Source organism: Coregonus clupeaformis, chromosome 26 (genome assembly GCF_020615455.1).
Source record: "Coregonus clupeaformis isolate EN_2021a chromosome 26, ASM2061545v1, whole genome shotgun sequence".
Classification (NCBI taxonomy): Eukaryota; Metazoa; Chordata; class Actinopteri; order Salmoniformes; family Salmonidae; genus Coregonus; species Coregonus clupeaformis.
In genome coordinates this window covers 18,138,033-18,162,229 of record NC_059217.1, presented here as the reverse complement: position 1 = coordinate 18,162,229, position 24,197 = coordinate 18,138,033, and the positions used below count along the sequence as shown (strand labels likewise).

At 43.1% G+C, this 24,197-nt stretch overlaps 1 protein-coding gene across 4 annotated transcripts; it reads left to right on the top strand.

Moving 5' to 3' along the window:
- Nucleotides 1–1,054: 1,054 nt before the first annotated feature.
- LOC121540433 (tyrosine-protein kinase receptor Tie-1) lies at nucleotides 1,055–20,469 on the top strand. Of its 4 annotated transcripts, none has more exons than XM_041849301.2 (23): nucleotides 1,055–1,316; nucleotides 2,138–2,446; nucleotides 2,627–2,737; nucleotides 2,994–3,149; nucleotides 3,479–3,610; nucleotides 3,813–3,953; nucleotides 4,166–4,294; nucleotides 4,492–4,637; nucleotides 4,833–4,977; nucleotides 6,831–6,989; nucleotides 7,225–7,362; nucleotides 7,710–8,012; nucleotides 8,313–8,603; nucleotides 9,125–9,318; nucleotides 9,648–9,858; nucleotides 11,509–11,619; nucleotides 12,750–12,940; nucleotides 13,453–13,566; nucleotides 14,647–14,717; nucleotides 18,297–18,337; nucleotides 18,759–18,855; nucleotides 19,060–19,159; nucleotides 19,690–20,469. In XM_041849301.2, exons 1-23 carry the CDS (start codon nucleotides 1,274–1,276, stop codon nucleotides 19,759–19,761), a joined length of 3,405 nt encoding a protein of 1,134 aa, XP_041705235.2. In that variant the 5' UTR covers nucleotides 1,055–1,273; the 3' UTR covers nucleotides 19,762–20,469. The 4 variants fall into 4 exon arrangements, with proteins under 4 accessions (XP_041705235.2, XP_041705234.2, XP_041705237.2 ...); XM_041849300.2 differs by having other exon boundaries at nucleotides 9,648–9,861; XM_041849303.2 differs by lacking the exon at nucleotides 7,710–8,012.
- Nucleotides 20,470–24,197: the final 3,728 nt, after the last annotated feature.

Sequence of the window (24,197 nt, the reverse complement as noted above, 5' to 3'; positions counted from 1 at the left end):
GGCTATAAATCAATTTCTGTGCTACAGTGACGAAACTACTATCTCCTGCTGTGCTATGATGTAAGGATTCCAGGCATATGCGTTGTTAGTGGCTGTGATGTAGGGTTCAGCCAAGAGGTGATGGACAGTTGGAAGAGCGAATTAAATGATAGGAGGGACATCCCAGCTTCAAGTGGTGTCAGATTTCACATCCTGCTTCACATAGGCAAAAGAGACATTTCAAACAATAAGAAGTTGCGTCAACTTCAATTGTCTGGGGCCATCAGGAAACTTAAAGAAAACATTACTTTCAAAGCCTGCCCGTCCAGAAATTAGAGAAATGTGTGGTACTTCAAACGTGTGGTTTCTCATAATGAGTGTTAAAAAGTGAGAGACTGGACCTGATCCATCTGATTGCAGCTGTAAGCATAGATACAACAAGCAGAATGTTCAAAATCCTTTCCTCAGACTAGTTGGAGCAGTGAAGGATAGGCCAAATGACTACAATCTGCAGGGATCACAACTAACTTACTTGAGGGAAAGAACACAGCTAATACATTACCCAGCTGCTGTTATTTCATAGATCTGACTGTGAAGTTTCAAAACATATCTGCAGCAAAAATATATATAATTGTGCATACTATTAGCATGGCGAAATGCAGTGTCAGCATTGTGCATGTAGAGGCAGAGTGTGATAGAATATGTCTGAGGGAAATGAAAAACACATGCACATCTAAATCCTCTTTTTTTAAATTATTGTTGGCATCTTCAAAACAGTGTGCAAATACATAAAATAATATAGATCATTTTTCAATTATTGACTTGGCTAACAATGCATTTAGTGGACAAATGGAAATTGATTGTGAAAATAACTTAAATTCTATAACAAGTATAAAGTCTAATCTATAACATTGTGCAACATTCTTCTCCAGCTCCTGAAATCAAAACCAAACTTGGCTGGAGAGTAAAAGCGACCTCTTTCCCCTCGTGACGCTCTTCCTTCCTCTCCTCTCCCACCCAGAGTAACCCCATTTTACGAACAACAGATTCAGAACACTCAGATTGGAGTGGAGAATGTGAAACGGTCTGGGACACTAACAGGGACAGAGTTATCACCGCCAGGATTATTTTACTGTTAAAAACTATTACTGGAATTTATGGAAATGCGCAAAGACGCGTGCGGTTCTTTGGCACACTGGGGACCATCGCTTGGAATGTAGAAGTGTCTACTTTTAATAGAATAATTGGATTAGACACAACTGATTTCGGAATTGTCGCTGTGAGGATTACAATTATGATAGACATCTTATTTTGTTTGTGCCTCATCCATGTGTCAGGTAAAAGTCAAACAATCTTATTTTAATCCTAGAAATAATAGGACAATTAATTATTGTATTCTAAAAATAAAGTACATGGCTCAAGGTGCTTGTCCTTATTATATTAATAATGTCCACAGAGAGTGTAACCTACAGTAACCTCAGAAAGTATAACTTCTGCAAGGCAACCCTAATTAATATTTATGAACATCAGAATGAATTTGACACAACAAGTTATGGGCTACTATAAAAGTCAAAGTGGAATGCAGAAGGCAGAAGCCCCTTGAGAGAGCAGGAGCTCATACCAGTTTCCTGCCATTGTTCTGTAAATCAGGGCTAGAATGCCACAGAACAGGAATGTTGTTGGATTTATGTAGCAAAATGACCCACCATATGCAGCATGACTGGTTATTTAGCTCACAGTGATTTAAGTTGGGGGAACTGATCCTAGGTCAGAATGTAACTGGAATGTGTCAAAAGGTTGTGTTATGCCTGGCCTAAGGCTCTCAAATTAAAATATGGACCTCAAGCCATTTCCACTGCATTGTTTCATTATTCCCTTCAAATCAGGGACTGATTTAGACCTGGGAGACCATCTGGGTGCAATTAATTATTAGGTAGAACAGAAAACCAGCAGTATTCTAGACCTCGTAGTTGTAGGGTAAGATTTAAATACGCATGCCCTACGGTCTAGTAATGTTTGTTTGGATTAGAATAGATAAACTGATTTTACATCTGTTTGTAATAAGCAATAGCTTATTACAGTAGCTGCCCTTTGTTGTTTTACCTCATAATAGTTTAGATGACTGTATCATGTGAGTGACGCCATCTCGTCCCTATAGGTGCGGTGACAGACCTGACCATAATCTCCAACGCCGAGGCCTCCACACCTCAGCTCTTCTCCATCTCCTGCCTCACCGGGGAGCGGGACGCAGCAGAGCTGGACCTGGACATCAAGAAGGACAACAGCATCCTCATCCTCTCCTCACGGCCACATTACAGAGTCAAAAGGCCCAAGACCAAGGAGGTGGTGGCGAACGAGTTTGTGGGTGTGATGGACCAAACAGGCATATTTTACTGCCATGCATCCCAGGGAACCGATCCTCCTAGAAACCTGGGTACAGTGACACTCATCAACAACTTTGCCAAAGGTAAAGAAGAGAGAGCATGTGTGTCTATGTGTGTGTGTGAGAGAGAGAGAGAGAGAGAGAGAGAGAGAGAGAGAGAGAGAGAGAGACAGAGAGAGAGAGAGAGAGACAGAGAGAGAGAGAGCGAGAGAGAGAGAGAGAGAGAGAGAGTTAACTTGTTTTCTTCTGTATTGTTCCTATCAGCCCTATTTGTCCCGACCCACCTCACAGTGACAGCTAACAGAGGAGACACAGTTCACCTGGCCATGCAGGTCCTGAGCTCCCAGAGAAGAGACGTCACCTGGAAATACAACGGTGAGTCACAAAGGGATGGAGGGAGGCATGGGTGGCTGGATGAATGGATGGATGGATGGATGAAGGGCAGGCATTTATGTGTGAGCAGGGAACAGATTCATCTAAATGAGACAATTTGATGGCAATATAGGCAATTATTTGATCATTCCCTTTGTATAAAGTAACAAGTATAAAGTAGCCCCACCATGTGGATGATAATGTATTCACATTAATAAGAGCTTCTCCATTGTGCTGACTCACTGTGTTGTAACACCAGGTAACTATTTCTACATGACCCACTGGGGTGATGTGTCCAACAGTACGGCTGTACTAACCCTGGAGGATGTGGCTAGTGCCAATGAGGGCATCTACAGTGCCAGCTTCGTGGGAGACAGTCCCGTCTATGGAGCCTGGATGAGGCTGATTGTCAGAGGTACAGTGTTCTCATTACCCACACTCCCCACAAGACATACACACTTGATATGTGTGGATGGTGTTGATACACTTTACTGATTGAATACTGTCTGTGCTGTTATTTATCTATTTTATATAAGCTTGACCAATACATTTTGTAATTTTTTCTTTGAAACATTTTAGATGGGTTGTATCTTTGAATGTACATTGTTAGTACTCAGTTAATAGTGTTATTAACATCTGTATTACTACTAACCATTACAAGAGTATGTATGATGATTCACATATGGATGAGGTGCTTGTATTTGGGTGTGTTGGCCACTGACGCTCCTCTACTGTCCATCCCAGACTGTGGTAGTAAGAAGTGGGGTGCCGACTGTGACAAGGACTGTCCAGAGTGTCTCAATGGAGGTGTGTGTCACCACCGGGATGGGGACTGCATCTGCCCACCGGGGTTCATGGGGATGCGCTGCGAGACAGGTGAGTGTGTGTGTTTGTGTAAGGTGGGGGGGGCATAAGATTATAGTCGTTGAAGCTGACACATACTACAAATTAGCAATATTGTGTGTGTGTGTGCGTATAAGTGCGTGTTTGTAAAAGACAAGTATATTCTATTGCCAAACTGTCTGAAGTAACTGTACCTGTCCTGTACTGTATCTATGTGTACTTTATTCCCTCCCAGCCTGTAGAGAGGGAATGTTTGGGCTTAATTGCCAGGAGTCATGCAGGTCAGAGATGGACTGTAGAGGGCTGAGGTTCTGCCTGGCTGACCCTTATGGATGTTCCTGTGCCAGTGGCTGGTCTGGGAACCACTGCAACAGATGTGAGTTCATTTGTTATATGTATGGTTATGGCATATTTTCGGCCTTAGATTGCCCAATTAATATTGATTGTAATTGTACAACCAACCTATCAACATGATTGCATGTGTTGAAATGAAGCCATATCAGGTAGCATTTCAATCACGACACACTTATCAGAATCTCAACACCTTGGTTTTCCCATCCTAATGTTTCCTCTCCCCCTCTCCCCCAGCCTGCCACAGGGACATGTACGGGGCAGACTGCAGGCTGAGCTGTAAGTGTAAGAACGGGGGAGTGTGTAACCGCTTCAGTGGATGTCAGTGTCCCACTGGCTGGAGAGGACAGAACTGTGAGAAATCAGGTAGGTAAACATTACTTCCTCTTCCTCCTCCTCCTCCTCCTCCTCTTCCTCCTCCACTTTTCCATCACCACTGACACTACCAACATCAATATGAATAACATCATCACAAGTAGCAGTAACATCTTTATCATCATCATCATCATCATAATTGTCACCTTTATTATAATCTTCTTCATCATCTGTTTCTCCCCCATCAGACCGCGCCCCCCAGATCTTGAACATGGCCAGTAGTTTAGAGTGGAACCTTAACTCCAGCCCCAAGATCCTATGTTCCGCCACAGGCAACCCCCTGCCCAGCCACACCAGCATCGAGCTGCGCAAACTGGACAGCACTGTGCTCAAGGTAGAGGCAATGGAAGAATTGATTATTCCATTACTGGGAAACAAATTGTGATTGTGTAGTCAGTGAGATTTGTGAAATTCAATGTTTTTGTAATAGTGAAAATATGTAAATATTTGTAATGATAATATCAGTTGGATCAACATTACTTCAGACTGTAAGCAGCCTTACCAAAATCTTTTTGGACCTCTAATTCAGGCGTCTCGCACCACCATGGACTCCAATAAGAGCACAGCCCAGTTTGAGATTCCCCGTCTGTCCACTGAGCATGCTGGGTTATGGGAGTGCAGGGTTTCCACCAATGGGGGACAAGACTCAAGGAAGTTCAACCTCATTGTCAAAGGTGAGAAGAGAAAAGTATTTTACTGGTCTATTTCAGTCAATGTGAGGTGCTTAACATTGAGGGCAGGTTTCCCATATAAAGATGAAGCCTAGTCCTGGACTTGAACCTGCTTTTTAGTCCAGGACTAGGATTGATTTGCGTCTGGGAAACCAGCCCTAAATATACACTGAGAAATGGTCTAGCGAAAAGGATTTAATGTTCTGGTTGAGACTCATCATACAGTGAGGGAAAAACTTATTTTATCCCCTGCTGATTTTGTACGTTTGCCCACTGACAAAGAAATGATCAGTCTATAATTTTAATGGTAGGTTTATTTGAACAGTGAGAGACAGAATAACAACAAAAAAATCCAGAAAAACCCATGTCAAAAATGTTATAAATTGATTTGCATTTTAATGAGGGAAATAAGTATTTGACCCCTCTGCAAAACATGACTTAGTACTTGGTGGCAAAACCCTTGTTGGAAATCACAGAGGTCAGACGTTTCTTGTAGTTGGCCACCAGGTTTGCACACATCTCAGGAGGTATTTTGTCCCACTCCTCTTTGCAGATCTTCTCCGAGTCATTAAGGTTTCGAGGCTGACGTTTGGCAACTCGAACCTTCAGCTCCCTCCACAGATTTTCTATGGGATTAAGGTCTGGAGACTGGCTAGGCCACTCCAGGACCTTAATGTGCTTCTTCTTGAGCCACTCCTTTGTTGCCTTGGCTGTGTGTTTTGGGTCATTGTCATGCTGGAATACCCATTTTCAATGCCCTGGCTGAGGGAAGGAGGTTCTCACCCAAGATTTGACGGTACATGGCCCCGTCCATCATCCCTTTGATGCGGTGAAGTTGTCCTGTCCCCTTAGCAGAAAAACACCCACCAAAGCATAATGTTTCCACCTCCATGTTTGACGGTGGGGATGGTGTTCTTGGGGTCATAGGCAGCATTCCTCCTCCTCCAAACACGGCGAGTTGAGTTGATGCCAAATAGCTCCATTTTGGTCTCATCTGACCACAACACTTTCACCCAGTTCTCCTCTGAATCATTCAGATGTTCATTGGCAAACTTCAGACGGGCATGTATATGTGCTTTCTTGAGCAGGGGGACCTTGCGGGCGCTGCAGGATTTCAGTCCTTCACGGTGTAGTGTATTACCAATTGTTTTCTTGGTGACTATGGTCCCAGCTTGACAAGATCCTCCCGTGTAGTTCTGGGTTGATTCCTCACCGTTCTCATGATCATTACAACTCCACGAGGTGAGATTTTGCATGGAGCCCCAGGCCGAGGGAGATTGACAGTTATTTTGTGTTTCTTCCATTTGCGAATAATCACACCAACTGTTGTCACCTTCTCACCAAGCTGCTTGGCGATGGTCTCGTAGCCCATTCCAGCCTTATGTAGGTCTACAATCTTGTCCCTGACATCCTTGGAGAGCTCTTTGGTCTTGGCCATGGTGGAGAGTTTGGAATCTGATTGATTGATTGCTTCTGTGGACAGGTGTCTTTTATACAGGTAACAAGCTGAGATTAGGAGCACTCCCTTTAAGAGTATGCTTCTAATCTCAGCTCGTTACCTGTATAAAAGACACCTGGGAGCCAGAAATCTTTCTGATTGAGAGGGGGTCATATACTTATTTCCCTCATTAAAATGCAAATCAATTTATAACATATTTGACATGCGTTTTTCTGGATTTTTTTTGTTGTTATTCTGTCTCTCACTGTTCAAATAAACCTACCATTAAAATTATAGACTGATCATTTCTTTGTCAGTGGGCAAACGTACAAAATCAGCAGGGGATCAAATACTTTTTTCCCTCACTGTATCAACCATTACTCAAGTTCTCACGCACTCTTCTCCCCTCTATCGCCAGAGCCGCCATGCCCCAGCACCCCTCCCAAGCTGCTGGAGAAGAGGAGTAAGCAGCTGGTGGTGATGCCTGTGGAGTCCTACAGAGGAGACGGACCCATCGACTCCACCAAGCTCCTCTACAAGCCCATGGAGACAGGAGACTCCTGGTCCTCCATCATAGGTGCGTACGTCAGATGGAGTTTGATCTCATGTAAAGTCAAGGGAGTTACAACTACTATCCTGGCAACATAATATCATCCATTTCACAGGAAAAATTGCCTTGCCTAAAAACAATGCAAGACAATTTGCCAATTTGTCATTATCAATATTAGTATGTATCATACTTCACTTTAGATCCCTGAAGTGTATGGCTAATCCTCTCTGATTCTCTATCTCTCTGTGTTCCTTTCTCTCAGTATACAGTAGAGAGCCTATAACTCTGATGAATCTGAAGCCATCTACACGCTACCACGTCCGTGTCCAGTTGACCCGTCCTGGGGAGGGAGGGGAGGGAACTCTGGGACCTGAGGCCATCATGGAGACTGACTGTCCAGGTGAGCAGCAACAGTACGCCGGGTTTAGTTTTTGCATTGTCGAAATGCAATAAAGTCAGAGCAGAGGTTTGTAGGAAATTGGTGATGTTGCAGGTGGGGGAGTGTGTGTGTGTGTGTGTGTGTGTGAGTTTCTAAGTTGGAGTTAGTAGAGGTTTGTCCTAGGGGACAGCTGAGTGCAGGTTCTGAATCTGTGAGAGAATGGTTCTTTAATTCTGTCTAGTGACCTAATCAGAATGTTCTTTGCCCATCTGTAAACACAATGCTGTGTCTAAGTAAACAGTAGAATGAGTAAGTATCCCAGGCTGGAGGACCTCTCCATGACTGCGTGTTCTGTGTTGCTGCTGTAGAACCCACGCTTCGACCAGCGATTGACTTCAGCTCGCTGGAGGGCCGCAACGCCACTGTGCGCTGGCTGTTGCCTGGCAATGCGGCCAGGGCTGTGGGTGTGGCCAGCGGGTTCTTAGTGCAGCTCTTCGGGCCCTCCCCCTCAGAAGAGAAGCTGAGAGAGGAGACCACCCTGCTCAATGTGCTCTCCACCAAGTTCTACAACCTGCAGTACCACCAAGACTACAAAGTGGTCGTCAGGCTGCTCAACTGTGGCAGCCTGGGGCCCGCCTCTAAGCCATACAACTTCCGCATAAACAGCCAGGGTAACTAACAAGAGCTCCTCCTATTGGCTTAGCAGTGAGTGTTGACGACTGTGATTGGCGGATGGATGGTGGATGGTTGGTGGCTCCCCCCTGCCCTCGTATTGTGTCAGGGTTAAAGATGTGTGCATAAAGGAAAGGACATTTAGGAATGGATGACTTACTAAGGAAATCCAGAAAGAAATTCAAGCACTTTAAAAGTACGGTTTGGCAATAGCCATGTAGCATAAGCTAACACCTTCTGACCAATAATAACCCCGCTGAGGTCTCCTCTCTGTCCCTCTCCTCCCCTCTCTCCCCCAGGTCCCTCATCTCCTCGGAACGTCCAGGCCCTTCCCCTGTCTGTGTCTGCGGTGCAGGTGAAGTGGCAGCCCCCTCAGGACCCTAACGGGGGCATAGTGAAGTACATCATAGAGTACCAGCCGGTGGGTCAGGGCAGCCTGCACCCCTGGGTCGACACAGACGATGGCAACAAGACGGCTAAAGACGTGACAGCGCTCAACGGCAGTACTCTCTACCAGTTCAGAGTGAGGGCCTTCTCTAAAGTACCCGGGGAGTGGAGCAAGTTTGTCCATGCCAGGACCCAGGGAGATGGTGAGAGATGGTTTTAAAAACCATGTATGGAGTAAAAAGTGTTAAAAACGCTAATTCTCTCTGATGGCTTCAAAGTACATGGATTTAAATTTGTCCACTTGAAAATCTACGTTTTTTTAGGCCTTTTCAGAACTCAAAAGTGGTCAAATGTCAAGGTTTGTTTGAGTCCCACACCATCTGTTGTTTAGATCAAGCAATGCTGTAATCCCAAATGAATAACAAAGAAGGGTACCAGCATCTTATTTCATCACTTTAGATGCCTATCTTTTCCACTCATTTGGGATTGAGGTGTAAAACTGGATCTAAACAACAGATAGTGTGGGACATGGACTCATTTTGACATTTGACCACTTTTGACGTCTGAAAATGTCCCAAAAACTTTGAGTGAACTTCTTGAGTGAACATAGATTTTTTTGTGAACTATCACTTTAAAACGTGAAGATACTTACATAATAAATAGGATATAGTCAATGTTAATCTGCATAAGAGTGTGCATCTCCTCATATTACCTCTCCCTCTAGGTCTCCAGGACTTCACTCCTACCACCCAGGGTGTGGGGGGGCGTCCGGGCAGTGAGGGCTACCAGCTGTTGGTGGCTGTGGTGGGGTCTGTGACGGTCACCTGTGTCACCATCCTGTTGGCCCTGCTGGCTCTCTTCTGCATCCGCAAGACCCTGCTCAACCGCAGACGCACCTTCACCTACCAGTCTGGATCGGTGGGTGTGTGTGTGTGTGTGTGTGTGTGTGTGTGTGTGTGTGTGTGTGTGTGTGTGTGTGTGTGTGTGTGAGTGTGTGAGTGAGTGAGTGTGTGAGTGTGTGAGTGAGTGAGAGAGAGGACTCACACACAAACATGCCATAAAAACACACCTAAACTATATAGTCCTTCACTAAGAAGTTGGATAAGCTGACTAGATAAACGTTCCACACTGTCTCAAACTTCACATATAGACATGTTATGAGAAACACACCTCAAACCTGATCATTTCTATGCTTTGACTCAATGCTTTGATAAAAAATGCAACAAAGCCGTCATTGCAACCCGTAGGGAGAGGAGACCATCCTCCAGTTTAACTCTGGGACCCTGACCCTGACAAGGAGGCCAAAGCCTGCCTTTGAGCCCCTCACCTACCCCATCCTGGAGTGGGATGACATCAAGTTTGAAGATGTGATCGGAGAGGGCAACTTCGGCCAGGTCATCAAGGCCATGATCAAGAAGGACGGGGCCAAGATGAGCGCCGCTATCAAGATGCTGAAAGGTAGTAGGTACCTCACAAACATGTACCAACGCACGCAGGCAAGCACTCACACACACACACCAGTGGCGGTCAGTGAAATTTAAGATGAGGGAGGATGATTTTGTTTTTATGAGCATGGCCTTATTTCTATTACAGCATATTGGATGTCTGTCATTCATATTCCATTCACCCAGCTCAATGTAACATCGATAGATTTAGGCTACTACGTGATACTCAAATTTTCCCTATACCCATCATGAGGTTGCTACAACAGGTCGAGAGATAAATGTGAGTAATCGAGGTGACAGACAGTGACACATTCAATACCGCCTTGCACACTCTTGCCTGAATCTAGCTGATCTAGGGTGTAATCATTAGTCCAACATTTGCAAATGAGAGTTTCTATTGGACAAGTTCAGGTATGTTTATCCCCGTTTCGTTCCATTTGCTTCCGTTTAAGAAACATTTTTCAACAGAATCGGCGGAATGAATACACCCCTGATCACACACAAACACAGTTCACTTTCATAGCAGCCACATACAAACAGCATGAACATTTTGCTCGTTGTATAATTCCTTCTCTCATCTACGTGCTCTCCTCTAACTTTTTACCTTCGCTTGTGGACTTCAGTGCACAACACATCAGCTGTCTGTGACCAGGCGGAAAAACCTTTCCAAGCCAAACCTAATAACTGCTAATCGCTAAACACAGCCTACATCGTTGTCACCATATTAACTAATGATGTTAGCAACGTCATAGTCAACATAGCTAATATAACTAACGTGTTAGTAAACCTGCTACAATCATGCAGTACAGTGTAGAGTCAGCAAGCAGTGTAGCAGTTACACCGGCGGGCCCCGGTTGCAATAAATTAATAAAACCAAAAGCTTACCTTGACTTGGAAGAGTTCCAGTGTTGGATAGCTATAGGCAGCTAGCTAACATAGCATCCCTCTCTGTTTGAGCTGGGTGTTTGAGTAGGCTAAACTATCTAGCTAATTGAAAGTTTAAAAAAATACAACTAAATATCTCTCTCTCTTCTCTCTCACTTCTTCATTTTTAAAGAAATTAATTTGTTCAAAACTGTTCAACTATTGTAGTTCTCTCTCTTTGAGTCAATTACTGACCACATTTTATGCACTGAAGTGCGGGTGAGAACCATGAGCCTCCTAGGTATTGTATTGAAGTCAATGTACCCAGAGGAGGACAGAAGCTAGCTGTCCTCCGGCTACACCATGGTGCTACCCTACATAGTGCTGTTGAGGCTACTGTAGACCTTCATTGCAAAATAGTGTGTTTTAATCAATTATTTTGATTATTATGTGAATATATGTGAATATATTTAGTATAGTTTTATCTAAAAAGGATACTTTTTTTAATGTTTCACTATTTTTATATTCCTCCCCTTCCTCCTCTGAGGAGCCTCCGCTGACACACACATACACTACCACACAAGCATGTGCACGCATACATACACGCACGCACGCACACACACACACACACACACAATCACATCACTAACACATACTCACACACATAACAGTCAAACAAAACACACATTCTAACACATTCCTACACACACATCTCTAAAGTCAGTGATATAATGTAACAAAGCTTATTTCTCTGAAACCTGTTTGTAACTTGCTGTGTGTGCTGTTTGCTTTTGAGCAGAGTTTGCCTCGGAGAATGACCACCGGGACTTTGCAGGAGAGCTGGAAGTGTTGTGTAAACTGGGCCAACATCCCAACATCATCAACCTCATAGGAGCCTGTGAAAACAGGGGTGAGTCCACCACCTACTGACCATGCTGGGCAATGCTCTTAATTAATACTATACTAATGAATGGACAGTGTTATCTCAAGGGAGGACTTTAAAGTACTGTATCTCTTTAGGAAATATGAGTTTTGACGCAAGTTGATAGAAATAAGTCTGTATTCTTATATGATAGCTATAGTATGTTGATAGTGATTTCAATATTTCAAGATGAAACTTAGTTACACTTAATTATGTAAACTTATAGGCTTACCTTATATCAGTTGCTGATTCAATAATGCTTAGCTGAGCCCAACATGCAGAGCATGAAGTGGTTAATATTCTGAGTTATCCGGATGCATACAGATCCTCTCGTGCACCTGGACAGGACTGTGTCTGCTAGAAGCATTTGCACTATCACATTTATTTTGATTGTCATATCCGCCGCATCAGTAAACTACCTTACTGCATATCTATCTGTGTAATATAGAGCCTTTGGACCAAGCTCTGAGCATGACATTTCAATTTCCAAACCACTTCTGATAGTTTTGGGAAATAATTGAAGTGCCTGTTTCTCTTTGTATAAAGATCTAGGATTGATAACATACTGTTGGGAGGAAGTTTAGAGTGGAAAGTACATTAGCGGAGATTACAAAAAAAATGACATCCTACTAAACCACCGTGTTTCACATTCCTAATGCTTCTCAAGTAGCCCTGACTTAGCATTGGTGGTTCTCTCTCTCTCTCTCGATAAAATGATGATGATTACAGCACAGGACTAGAATTCTATTTTTATGTATTACAGTATTATACTCAGTTAATGGCTTCCTACCTTGAACATGATATTCCTATGGAGGCACAGATGGAGCTGTTAGCAGGCAGAGGTGTGTCTGTGATGGCCAATACAGCACGGCTTGGAACGCTGTTCGTCCAATCAGCATCCAGGATCCAAACAACCATTTTTATAATGATGATTACAGCACAGGACTAGAATTATATTTCTATGGATTACAGTATTATACTCCGTTAATGCCTTCCTACCTTTCCATGGCAAACTTTTACGCAAATGATATCTCGATAGACAACCTTCTCCATACAGTGTAACAGTAAATCATCAACTTTCTTTACTTTCCCCTAACTGCCTCTCTCTTCCTGTGTAGGGTACCTGTACATTGCCATTGAGTACGCCCCATTTGGAAACCTACTTGACTTCCTGCGTAAGAGCCGAGTCCTAGAGACAGACCCTGCCTTCGCCAAGGAGCACGGCACAGCCTCCACCCTCACCTCACAACAACTGCTACAGTTCGCCGTCGACGTGGCTACCGGCATGCACTACCTTAGCGACAAACAGGTAAATATAAACACAGGCATAGCCACAGGAAGTCGGGGTGCTGAGGGTGCTGCAGCACCCCCTGAAAAATCTGAATACTTTTTTTTTTTTTTCTAATATATATTTTTTCACAAAATTAGTGCACTTGGCCTTTTCTAGTCCTGTATTAGTGGACTAGTAAAAACAAGTATACTACCAAACTACTTCCCGCGGCTATGCACACAGGTGTCCCTGTGAACTTTAAGTTGAGTCCTTGAGTTGGGAGGGGGGTTGCCTATTCTGTTGTTTATATAAGTTTATATACATTTGGTAGTATCCTTTTTTCTTTTCTTTTCTCCTACAGCAATGCTATTCAATACACAAATGATGATTGATAAATATGACAGGGAATGTACAGGAACCTACATCAATGTAGATTTCCTCTCAACATAAATTAATATGATATCATTCCCAGATGTGAGCTTCATGTTGTTTTTAACCTTCTCCTCTTTCTCTCTTCCCCTCTCTCTCTCTTCCCCTCTCTCCCTCTCTAGTTCATCCACAGAGACCTGGCAGCGAGGAATGTTTTAGTGGGAGACAACCTGGTGGCCAAGATAGCAGACTTCGGTCTGTCCCGAGGGGAGGAGGTCTACGTCAAAAAGACCATGGTGGGAGCTCAGTCACATACAGCACAGTGCATTTAGGAACAATAGCTAGGATTCTAGTCTGTATCATCATTGGTCAGCCAACAACAAATAGAACATTCTGAAGAGAATATCCCACACAATAGCACTACATACACTCCCCTCTGTATGCATTTGGACACAGAAGCTACATTTTATATTTGGCCCTATACTCCAGCATTTTGGATTTGAGATTACATGTTTCATATGAGCCGACAGTACAGAATACCAGTTTGTTTTGGTTGTGTTTTGGGTTATGTTTTGCCTAAAAAGAACTGGTGAATGATGACTGGAGTAAGTGAGTAGATAGAGATGGATAGAACACTTCTAAATTAATCCTGATAATGCCATGATTAAGAAACATCATTAATGAATCATGAATAATGATGAGTGAGAAGATTACAGAGGCTACAACAAAACATTGATTATTGATTTATTGGGGGGGGGTATGATCCTTGTGCCTCTGTAACTTTCTCACTCATCATTATTCACAATTCAGCCATGATTATCCATGGTAGCATCCACATGAATGTAGACATTTTCAGAAACATCTTCTATTCTTACTTACAATTAAATTGTCTCCAAAATGACAATACATTATTTACCATTCAGTTCCTATTTGATTAAATCAATCCGAAAGACAACCAGAACAAACTGCAAATGTAACCAATGAGTTTGTAGAGTCACAAGCTTGATGTAGTCATTGAGTGCAAATAATATGTGACCAAATACTAAACCTTTTGATAAAATATGCTGGAGTATAGAGCCAAATGATTTTTTTTTGCTTTACTGTCCAAATACTGTACATATGGACGGGAGAGTATGTCAGAAACGGGAAATAAGACTGACGTAAAAGTATCAACTGAAGAGGGCAGTAGTGTGTTTGACATGGCAACAAGTTACCTTACAAGACCAAGGTTCCCTTACAACTAGCAATGAGAAGAGAGAAGCACAGGACTTGACCCTTATAATTCTGTACCAGACATACTCCATACTGTTGGTTAAAACCAAATTCTACAACGTTTTCTAATGGGAATATCTTGACTTTTTCTCTTTGTGTTGCAGGGGAGGTTGCCAGTGCGTTGGATGGCGATAGAGTCCCTAAACTACAGTGTGTACACCACCAAGAGTGACGTGTGAGTATCTGACTTATATTCAACTATACTGAAATGAAAATGTAAATGCAACATGTCAAGTGTTGGTCCCATGTTTCATGAGCTGATATAAAAGATCCCAGAAATGTTCCATACGCACAAAAAGCTTATTTCTCTCAAATTATGTGCACAAATGTGTTTACATCTCTGTTAGTCAGCTTTTCTCCTTTGTCAAGATAATCCATCCACCTGACAAGTGTGGCATATCAAGAAGCTGATTAAACATCATGATCAATACACAGGTGCATCTTGTTCTGGGGACAATAAAAGGCCACTCTAAAATGTGCAGTTTTGTCACAGAACACAATGCCACAGATGTGCAAGTTTTGAGGGAGCGTGCAATTGGCATGCTGACTGCAGGAATGTCCACCATAGCTATTGCCAGATAATTTAATGTTAATTTCTCTACCATACGCCGCCTACAACCTCATTTTAGAGAATTTGGCAGTACATACAACCGACCTCACAACCGCAAACCACGTGTAACCACGCCAGCCCAGGACCTCCACATCTGTCTTCTTCACCTTGAATGCACACAGATACCGTGATGAGATCCTGAGGCCCATTGTCGTGCCATTCATCCGCCGCCATCACTTCATGTTTCAGCATGATAATGCACGGCCCGTGTCACAAGGATCTATACACATCTCCTGGAAGCTGAAAATGTCCCATTTCTTCTATGGCCTGCATACTCACCAGACATGTCACCCATTGAGCATGTTTGTGATGCTCTGGATCGCTGTGTATGACAGCGTGTTCCAATTCCCGCCAATATCCAGAAACTTTGCACAGCCACTGAAGAGGAGTGGGACAACATTCCACAGGCCACAATCAACAGCCTGATCAACTCTATGTGAGGTGGTCACACCAGATACTGAATGGTTTTCTGAACCACACCCCTACCTTTTTTAAGGTATCTGTGACCAACACATGCATATCTGTATACCCAGTCATGTGAAATCCATAGATGTATTTATTTGAATTGACTGATTTCCTTATATGAACTGTATAGAACAAATCTTGACTTTATCTTTAGACACTTATATCATGTCTTACACAGCTTCCAGTAAGGGCTAGAAGATAATACGATGCCAGCAGTCACATAACTTTGCTGTCTCTCTCTACCCGGCTGTCCAAAACAACAAATCATGTTCCCCTCCTTCCTCCTCCCCCCCGTCAATGGTGAACTGCTAACTTAGTGCAGAGGAACTGATAACAGAACCCAGGAAGCCTAGAGGCAGGGCCGGCCCACTCATTAGGCAGGATAAGGCAGCCGCCTATGGCGGTAGATTGACGAGGGCGGCATTTTCTGAGTTAAACTGACCAAGACGCACCTCCAACAACAACACATAAAACCTCACATCATTCTGCCAAAAAACAAATGACAATTTCTCTCATATGGGCTTTTTAGGTGAGCGCTGATGCAGCCCTGTGATAAGCAGTGCCCACTTTGTCATAGGCAGGGGCGCAAAATATTTTGCTTGTCAATTCCCAGCGCTCCTCTCCAGGGTGCTGTTGGAGAGACACATCGCTGCTGCGCTCCACCGACGTTCTGTCCAACAAAAAAAAAATCTAACACAAATCACGTAGCAGATATAAGATATGGTAGAAAGAGGATGTGGCCTTTTCTGTAGCCTACAGGCTGGAGATCAAATGTATGACAATGTAATGAGACAGCACTTTTTATATCATGCAGGTTTCCCTGATCAAATAGCCGAACCTAAATGGCGCCCAATCAAATAAAAAATGTGCTGTCATGTTAACAAACAACATATCCTAAAAACAATATGGAATGGACAATCAACTGTTGTCTAGGAGTTTCACCCCATTGTCATGATTAGTGGTTTCAAGTTTGTATCCGTACATTTTTGACAAGCTGATCATAGTAAAAAATAAAATAGGCCTACTTCTGCATTTCCCGCTGTGTAAACACATTGCAAATAGGCTCATGATAACTCCTGATAAAGTTGGGTAGCTGATATTCAGCGCTTAAAAACCAAATTGATTAGTCACAGGAACTAAGTCACAGGACTAATAAAGCCAATGCAACAGCCTGTTTTACAAATGGTGGGTCTACCACATGGATGGACATTAATACAATTCCATTGTGGGCGACATGGTAGGCTACACCACAATAAGCACGGGCCAACGTCTTTTTTGGTCCGGACCGGATGTATTTTTTTGGTGTTTTACCAACGGTTGGCCTACCACATAGATGGCCATTCATAAGATTTAATTTCAGGCAACACTGTAGGCTACACCTCAGTAAGCACAGACCAACGCTGACACCTTTTGGATGTCTTTTTTTGGTGCAGTCCTGACCGGCCTTGATTCCTACATCCACGGACGTTGGTTTTTGGTCCAGTCTGGACCAAATCTGAACCAATCATAGATGTTTATGTTTGGTTCAGATTTTGTCTGGTCTGGACCAGCCTTGATTTGGCCCAAACATAGACGTCTATAAATGACGTCTTTTCAACTTTCATTCTGAACCAAAAAGGAACCTGATTTCAACGTCCGGAAAAAACATATTTTCAACGTCTGGAAAATACGTATTTTCTACTTTCATTCAGAACCGAAAATGAACCTGATTTCAACATCCGGGAAATACGTATTTTTCAACGTCCGTAAAATACGTCTTTTCACCTTTTATTCAGAACCTAAATTGAACCTAACTTCAACGTCTGGAAAACACATGTTTTAGACGTCTTTTCAATGTCATTTTGCTTACTGGGACTATTTTAGTTTTTTCGGGGGCGCATTTTTTGGTCTTGTCTAGGGCGGCAGAACGGCCAGGACCGGCCCTGCCTAGAGGAACATAGAGCCAGTGGACGGCCACACTACCACACAGAGCCTGTCAAACACAGACTATTTATACCCGCTTCTGAATTGACTGGAAGGACAGCTACAGGAAGTGGAACGAACGAGTTTGGTTAGCAAAGAGGAGAGACGTTTCTGTAGTAAACAAGTTGTAAACGAGCTAGCTACAGCACTGAATGTGTGTGTGTGTGTGTGTGTGTGTGTTGAGCCTTGTGTTGACGAGAGCAAAGGCAGTCATTTTGTGACACACCACAGAATATAAACAAAGATAACCAGACCACTACTCTGTGTTTATGTCCTGTAGAGAGCGAGAGAGAGAGAGAGAGAGAGAAGAGAGAGAGAGTTTACCTGAAGCTGGGTCAATGGGTTCCTTATTTTGTATTTGTACAGAATGACTGACAGTTAACTGATGAACTTGCAGTGAGTTGGCTACATTATCTTGTTAGTTGACAATCACATAGTCAGATGGTGGCTTTGTACAAATAGTTAAGAGTACTTGTTGTTTCTCTCTCTGCTCTCACAGTTGTGAGGCTGCTATAAAGTCATCTGATTTTACTGTAATAAAACACTAGGATGCATTTACATGTAGCGCTATCCCAAAATTATCGGTATCAGTCAATTGCATTGACAAGCTAATGTAAATAATGTAATTACAAGGTCACTCTAACTGTTCAATATCCTTTACATTCTCTTCCTATATTTTCCTTCTTTCTCTTTCCTCTCCCTCTTTCTTTTTCTCAGGTGGTCTTTCGGTGTACTTCTATGGGAGATAGTGAGTTTAGGTAAGTTGACGTATAGTGATGCTGTGGGAACATTATACATTTTATTAGATGAGGAATAGCAATAGCCCATGTTCCCAGCAATGTGGGTCGTCACATATAACCAAAATGTTCTCAGTTTCCACCACAGCTTTCACACCATACACCAGAAAGAGAGGGGGAAGGGGCCCCAGCTGAGAGTTAACAGAGTAGTCACGCACAGAGAGTCAGCAGAACATCACCCCTCACTCTGGGAAATATACTGTATCAAATTAAAGGAAATATTTACTTTGCTTGCCCGCCTGATGATGATGATGGTGGTGATGACAATCACGATCATGACAAAGAATGACTAAGACAAAGATGAGTCACTCGACTCCTTTCCCTGTGTCATTGTATCACTGTGAAAGTGACCCGTTCTCCCTGTCCTCTCTTTGTGCATCAGGTGGTACTCCCTACTGTGGGATGACCTGTGCTGAGCTCTATGAGAAACTCCCCCAGGGCTACAGGATGGAGCAGCCCAGGAACTGTGATGACGAAGTGTAAGTAATGACCTTGGCTTGGACCTGTGTGTTTGTGTGTGCATACATGCGTCTGTGTGAGAGTGTGCGTGTGTGTGTGTGTGTGTGTGTGTGTGGGGATGTGTGTGAGAGAGGGAGAGACAGAGAGGGAGGGAGGGAGGGAGGGTGTATATGTGTATACTGTATTCGTCCACCGTTATAGCTGGTTCATTGTTTTTTTTTTAGGTATGAGTTAATGAGGCAGTGCTGGAGAGACCGGCCATATGAGAGACCTCCTTTCTCTCAGATCTCTGTACAGCTCAACAGGATGCAGGAGGCCAGGAAGGTAAGGAGACATTCACCTACAGTTTCACTTAGGACTCTTTTCATCTTTTCAATTAGATAGCAACTCCCTGATCTATCCCATAGGGCACAGAGGTAACCTGGTCCCAGACCTGTTTGTGTTGTCTTTCAGGAGTTGGCTGAGAGGGTCATAGTTACATAGAATTCTTCTTCAAATTGCATTCCACACCCTAGTTCTCTAAATCATTCTACATTCTTAGAAAAAAAGGTGCTATCTAGAACCTAAAAGGGTTTCCTCGGCTGTCCCCATAGGAGAACCCTTTGAAGAACCAGTTTTGGTTCGAGGTAAAACCCTTTTGGTTCCACGTAGAACCCTTTTCGGTTCCATGTAGAACCCTTTCCACAGAGAGTTCTACATGGAACCCAAAAGGGTTCTACCTGAAACCAAAAAAGGTTATACCTGGAACCAAAAAGGGTTCTCCTAGGGGGACAGCTGAAGAACACTTTTGGAACACTTTTTTTGTAAGAGTGTACTATCTTACTGCCATCATTTCACCTAACCTCCCTCCCCAGGCCTACGTGAACATGGCACTCTTCGAGAACTTCACCTACGCTGGGATAGACGCCACGGCCGAGGAGGCCTGACTACCAGCCCCCACAAACCCCAGCAGGTCACGTAGCCCACGGGAGAGGCCCCGAGGCTCAGCCCTGCGTTACTGCCGCCCCCCTGCTGCTGCCCAACGTTGGGACCGATGGAATAGCAGACGATCCACCTGGACCACGAGGGTATAGAGGGAGGACTGTGAAAGGACACTTGAGGTCTTACGGGGGCTGGGAAGGGAGATGTGGAACTGGACACTGCATGAAGTGCTTACAACCCTGCCAGGTGGGTTGGTGGGTGGGGCTTGGGGTTGCCTTTGGGCCTGGTTTGGGAGATGTGACACTAGACTTGGGACATGTTATGGTTCTTGTTTGAAGGACAGGATGGACAAGGAAGGTGCTCCATGACATGATACTACACTGCCAGAGTCGCATGCTACTACACTGCCAGAGTCTGATGGGTGCTCTATGAACTTTCAGCCCTTCATCCAAATGAAGAGAGGACTTTTTTGTGGACATATGGACACACGTGGAGTTTGCTGTCCATTCCGAGATGGATTGAGATGGATCCGACTGGGGAAAAAACAATGTAGCACTTGTCTATTCACTTATTTCTCGTTTTGTAGTATAGGGGAGAGTGGGATAAGTTGAGCCATTTTTTACATTCATCATCACTCCATTAAGGGAAATATAGTATCTTTCCAACAACGATATCTACATATATTTCAGGATGTTGTGTATCCCTGGAAATAATAAAAATTAATGTAAACATTACAGTTTTGAAAACATAGCTTGTCCAAAAAAAGTGGTCTTGTGGCACCACTTACCAACTTACCTCTGTACTGAATTAAATATTACCACTACCTTTTTAAAACCATGTCTATCTTTATTTACCAAATACAATTCAACACAATCACAATACTTTTTTGGTATTTTAATCATTATAAGCATATTTTAACACTGGCTTAACACCTAACACACACTTTGTTCTCTTTTTTGACACTTTTAACATACACCCTGTTGTTACCTCATATCCCAGCGATAATGCCTTGCATTATGGCCATTGGCTCAACTTACCCCAAGGCAAACATTTTGACTATATTAGCCCACACAGCTACAAGGATGCACTTTCATGCTAGGTTTAGGCCCTCATATTGAAGCTTATAGAAACCCCAACTGATGCATAGAATGATCTTAAAAGTATCTACTTTGGTTTAGATACAAGCATCATGAAACCTCTAACACAATAAAATCATTTGACTTGGTGAAAATCTGTTTTTTGGACCTAACTTGCTTATCACTTTTTCCATGTGGTTTCTTCCTTTACAGACTCCATGAAATGATGACCTCTTCCAAAATATTTGGTCAAATTGTTAATTTTGTTTATTGTTTCCTAGAAACAAGGGTGGCTCAGCTTACCCCTTTGGCTCAACTTACCCCACTCTCCCCTTTATCGTTTACATGAGAATGTACCTACTGTATATACTGTATTTCTTCCTTAACGTGTCCTTTTAGAATATCTCATCCTCTTGTAAAAGTGTAGTATAAATCTTATATACAGACAATTTGTTTACCTTTGTGACATACTGTATGCTACCTGTATCCATTTGGATGGTGTATCTACTGTACCTACTACTCTGTAAGAAAATGTTTTGTTTTCAGTTTTCTTAAATAAAACCTCTCAGTGGTGACTGACTGGACTGAGGCACATAAATAACTTGAGCTGTGAATCTAAAGTAGTACATTTTACTATTTCATTTTTTTCTGTTGGATCTAACCTAGCCTCGCCGAGAACCCGGTTTTGTGACAACGACGTGATTTTGGAAGTACGGCAACGCAAGACTAGACCCAACCCATCAACAATGCCACTATTGCCACTGTTTCTCAGAGTCCTGGAATTGTAAGAAGTGAGGTAGAATAAAGTGTTGTTTTTACTCATGGTGGAGAGTGGGGGCACACTATTGGCTTACTATTGTCCCTCTGCATGTCAGTGTGTTGGGTGTCAGGGCTAAACCGCAGCCCAGGTTCTGACCGGGAGGCCTGAGGTTGACAGGGCCCTGGCCTCTTCCCTGGTGCACAGAGCTGATCTTTTAGGAGAAACACAGACACACTCCAACACACACACCGACACACACACACACACACACCGACACCGACACCGACACACACAGGGCCTCTTCCCTGCTGCAGGGAGCTGATCTGTCATTGGATTTCCTCCTGCTGACAGGCAAAGCACTGAGGACTGACACGCAGGGCCCCGCTAAGCTCAGCTTCCTGACAGCAGAACACATACACACATACAGTAGATGCTCTCACACACACACACACATGCACACAGGCACACACAGACAGATATACACACACACATACCGTGCACATGCACATGCACACACACAAACGTTTGTTTTACCAAACAATTGATTCCCATTCAAAATCGTATTTTCCCTAAACCTTAACCTTAACCCTAAACCTAACCCTTAACCCTTAACCCTAATGGCGAATGTGCATAAAGATGTCGACTCCCATGTACTTACCACAAATGCCTAGTTTGCTAAGTTCGCCATATTGTACATTGCTCTCCATTAGCACAGTGTACATGATCCAAATTCTAGCTCCAAGAGTCAGTTAAAAAAAAACTAAAAAGTAGACTGATGATTTACTGGCACATTGAACCATGTCGCACGTTGTAGTATAAGGACTCTGTGGATAGTGCTAAAACGATGACGTCATATCCGAATTCCTCCATCTTTATGCACCTTCGCCATTCTAACCTTAACTGTAACCCTAAAATAGCCTTTTTCCTTGTGGGGACCTGCAAAATGTCACCACACATTTTCCTTGTTTTACTGTCCTTAGGACTTCTGTCCCCACAAGGATAGTAAAACCAAAAACACTATAACCTAAACTGGACCTAAGAGATACAGTGCACACAGGAGAAACGCACAGCTGTATCCTACTATCTACACAGATGCCCCTTTGAACTATTTAAGATTTCAGCCCTTCTACCAGGAAATAGGAACTGATGAAGGATGCAACTTCTATAGAAGCACCTCTGTCTATCCTCCCTGTCTGTGGTCCTCTTTGAGGCAATGCTCTATCTGGCCCCATGGACCTGGCTGCCTCTGGTCAACTGACCAATAGATAAATTCAGAGCGTTGCCAGATTGTCCGTTCGTAAATTCAGAGCGTTTCGCACTCAGAGCTTTGCTCTGGCCGAGGAGTAGGGTTGATCCGAGCGTTCTGACCTCACAACGGCAGTCAAGCACCCAAGCTAACTTGCTAACGTTGGCTTGCTTGTTAACTACTTCCAGACACAAATGAGAGAACACCTCACTCTGACCATTTTACTCACCCTAGCAGAGCTGGTTAGGCTGTTTTCATGTTATCCCGAGCGTTTGGTGACTGTAACTGTGCTGTTGGCAACAATTTAATTAAGCTTTTTTGGTGATGTTTACTGACACCAGCCATATTCAACAGGTGTTGAGCGTTTGTAAATTCATCAGTTATTCTGTGCTCTGGCACACTCAGACAAGAGGGCTCTGAAATCGGAGTAAATAGCCAGAGCGAATTAACAATATCCATTGAGAACGCATGACTATACCACTTAGTTAAGCTAAGAAAGAAGTGAATAATCAAGTCAATAAACGTTGGGTAGTTAGTTAGATAGCATATAGTTAATATACTGGCAAGTTCGATGTATTAGTAGCCAACTAACGTTACTTAGGTAGCTAGCTAACATACGGTACATACTGCTGAAATGATATGCTATGCGGTTCGTAAGGATAGTGTAGCTAACAAATTGTCAGCCAACATGACGTGTAACATAACTTATTTGAAAAGTCATTACTTTATTACATTGCTCAACATTTTCTTGACATTTGTCATAATTAGTTAAAGCAATTCATTTGTATCCTCTCTCGTCGGACTTCGACAGCATATTTTCCACAATTTTCTTCAAATCTGAAAATGTTGTGAAGCCACGCCCATTTTCAGAAGAATGTAGTAAGACATCCGGGAACTTTTGCCATAATTACTATATGCATACTATGACCAATAAGCATACTACATATTCAATTTACGTCACAAATAGTATGGTTAGTGAAGATAGTATGAGTATGCGAACACAGCTATAGATTCAACCACAAAGACCAGGAGGTTTTCCAATGCCTCGCAAAGAAGGGCACCTATTGGTAGATGAAAAAAAACAAAAAGAAAACATTGAATATCCCTTTAAGCATGGTGAAATTATTAATTACACTTTGGATGGTGTATCAGTACACCCAGTCACTACAACGATACAGGCGTCCTTCCTAACTCAGTTGCCGGAGAGGAAGGAAACCGCTCAGGGATTCCACCATGAAGCCAATGGTGACTTTAAAACAGTTACAGAGTTTAATGGCTGTGATAGGAGAAAACGGAGGATGGAACACTGTAGATACTCTACAACACTAACCTAAATTACACAGTGAAAAGAAGGAAGCC

What these genes read in the sequence shown, in the direction of transcription:
- LOC121540433 (XM_041849300.2), top strand. Translation starts at nt 1,274, where the DNA reads ATGATAGACATCTTATTTTGTTTGTGCCTCATCCATGTGTCAG. An exon ending in GTTCAACCTCATTGTCAAAG is followed by an intron (nt 4,978 to 6,830) that starts GTGAGAAGAGAA and finishes CTCTATCGCCAG; the next exon opens with AGCCGCCATGCCCCAGCACC. An exon ending in AGGAGCCTGTGAAAACAGGG is followed by an intron (nt 11,620 to 12,749) that starts GTGAGTCCACCA and finishes CTTCCTGTGTAG; the next exon opens with GGTACCTGTACATTGCCATT.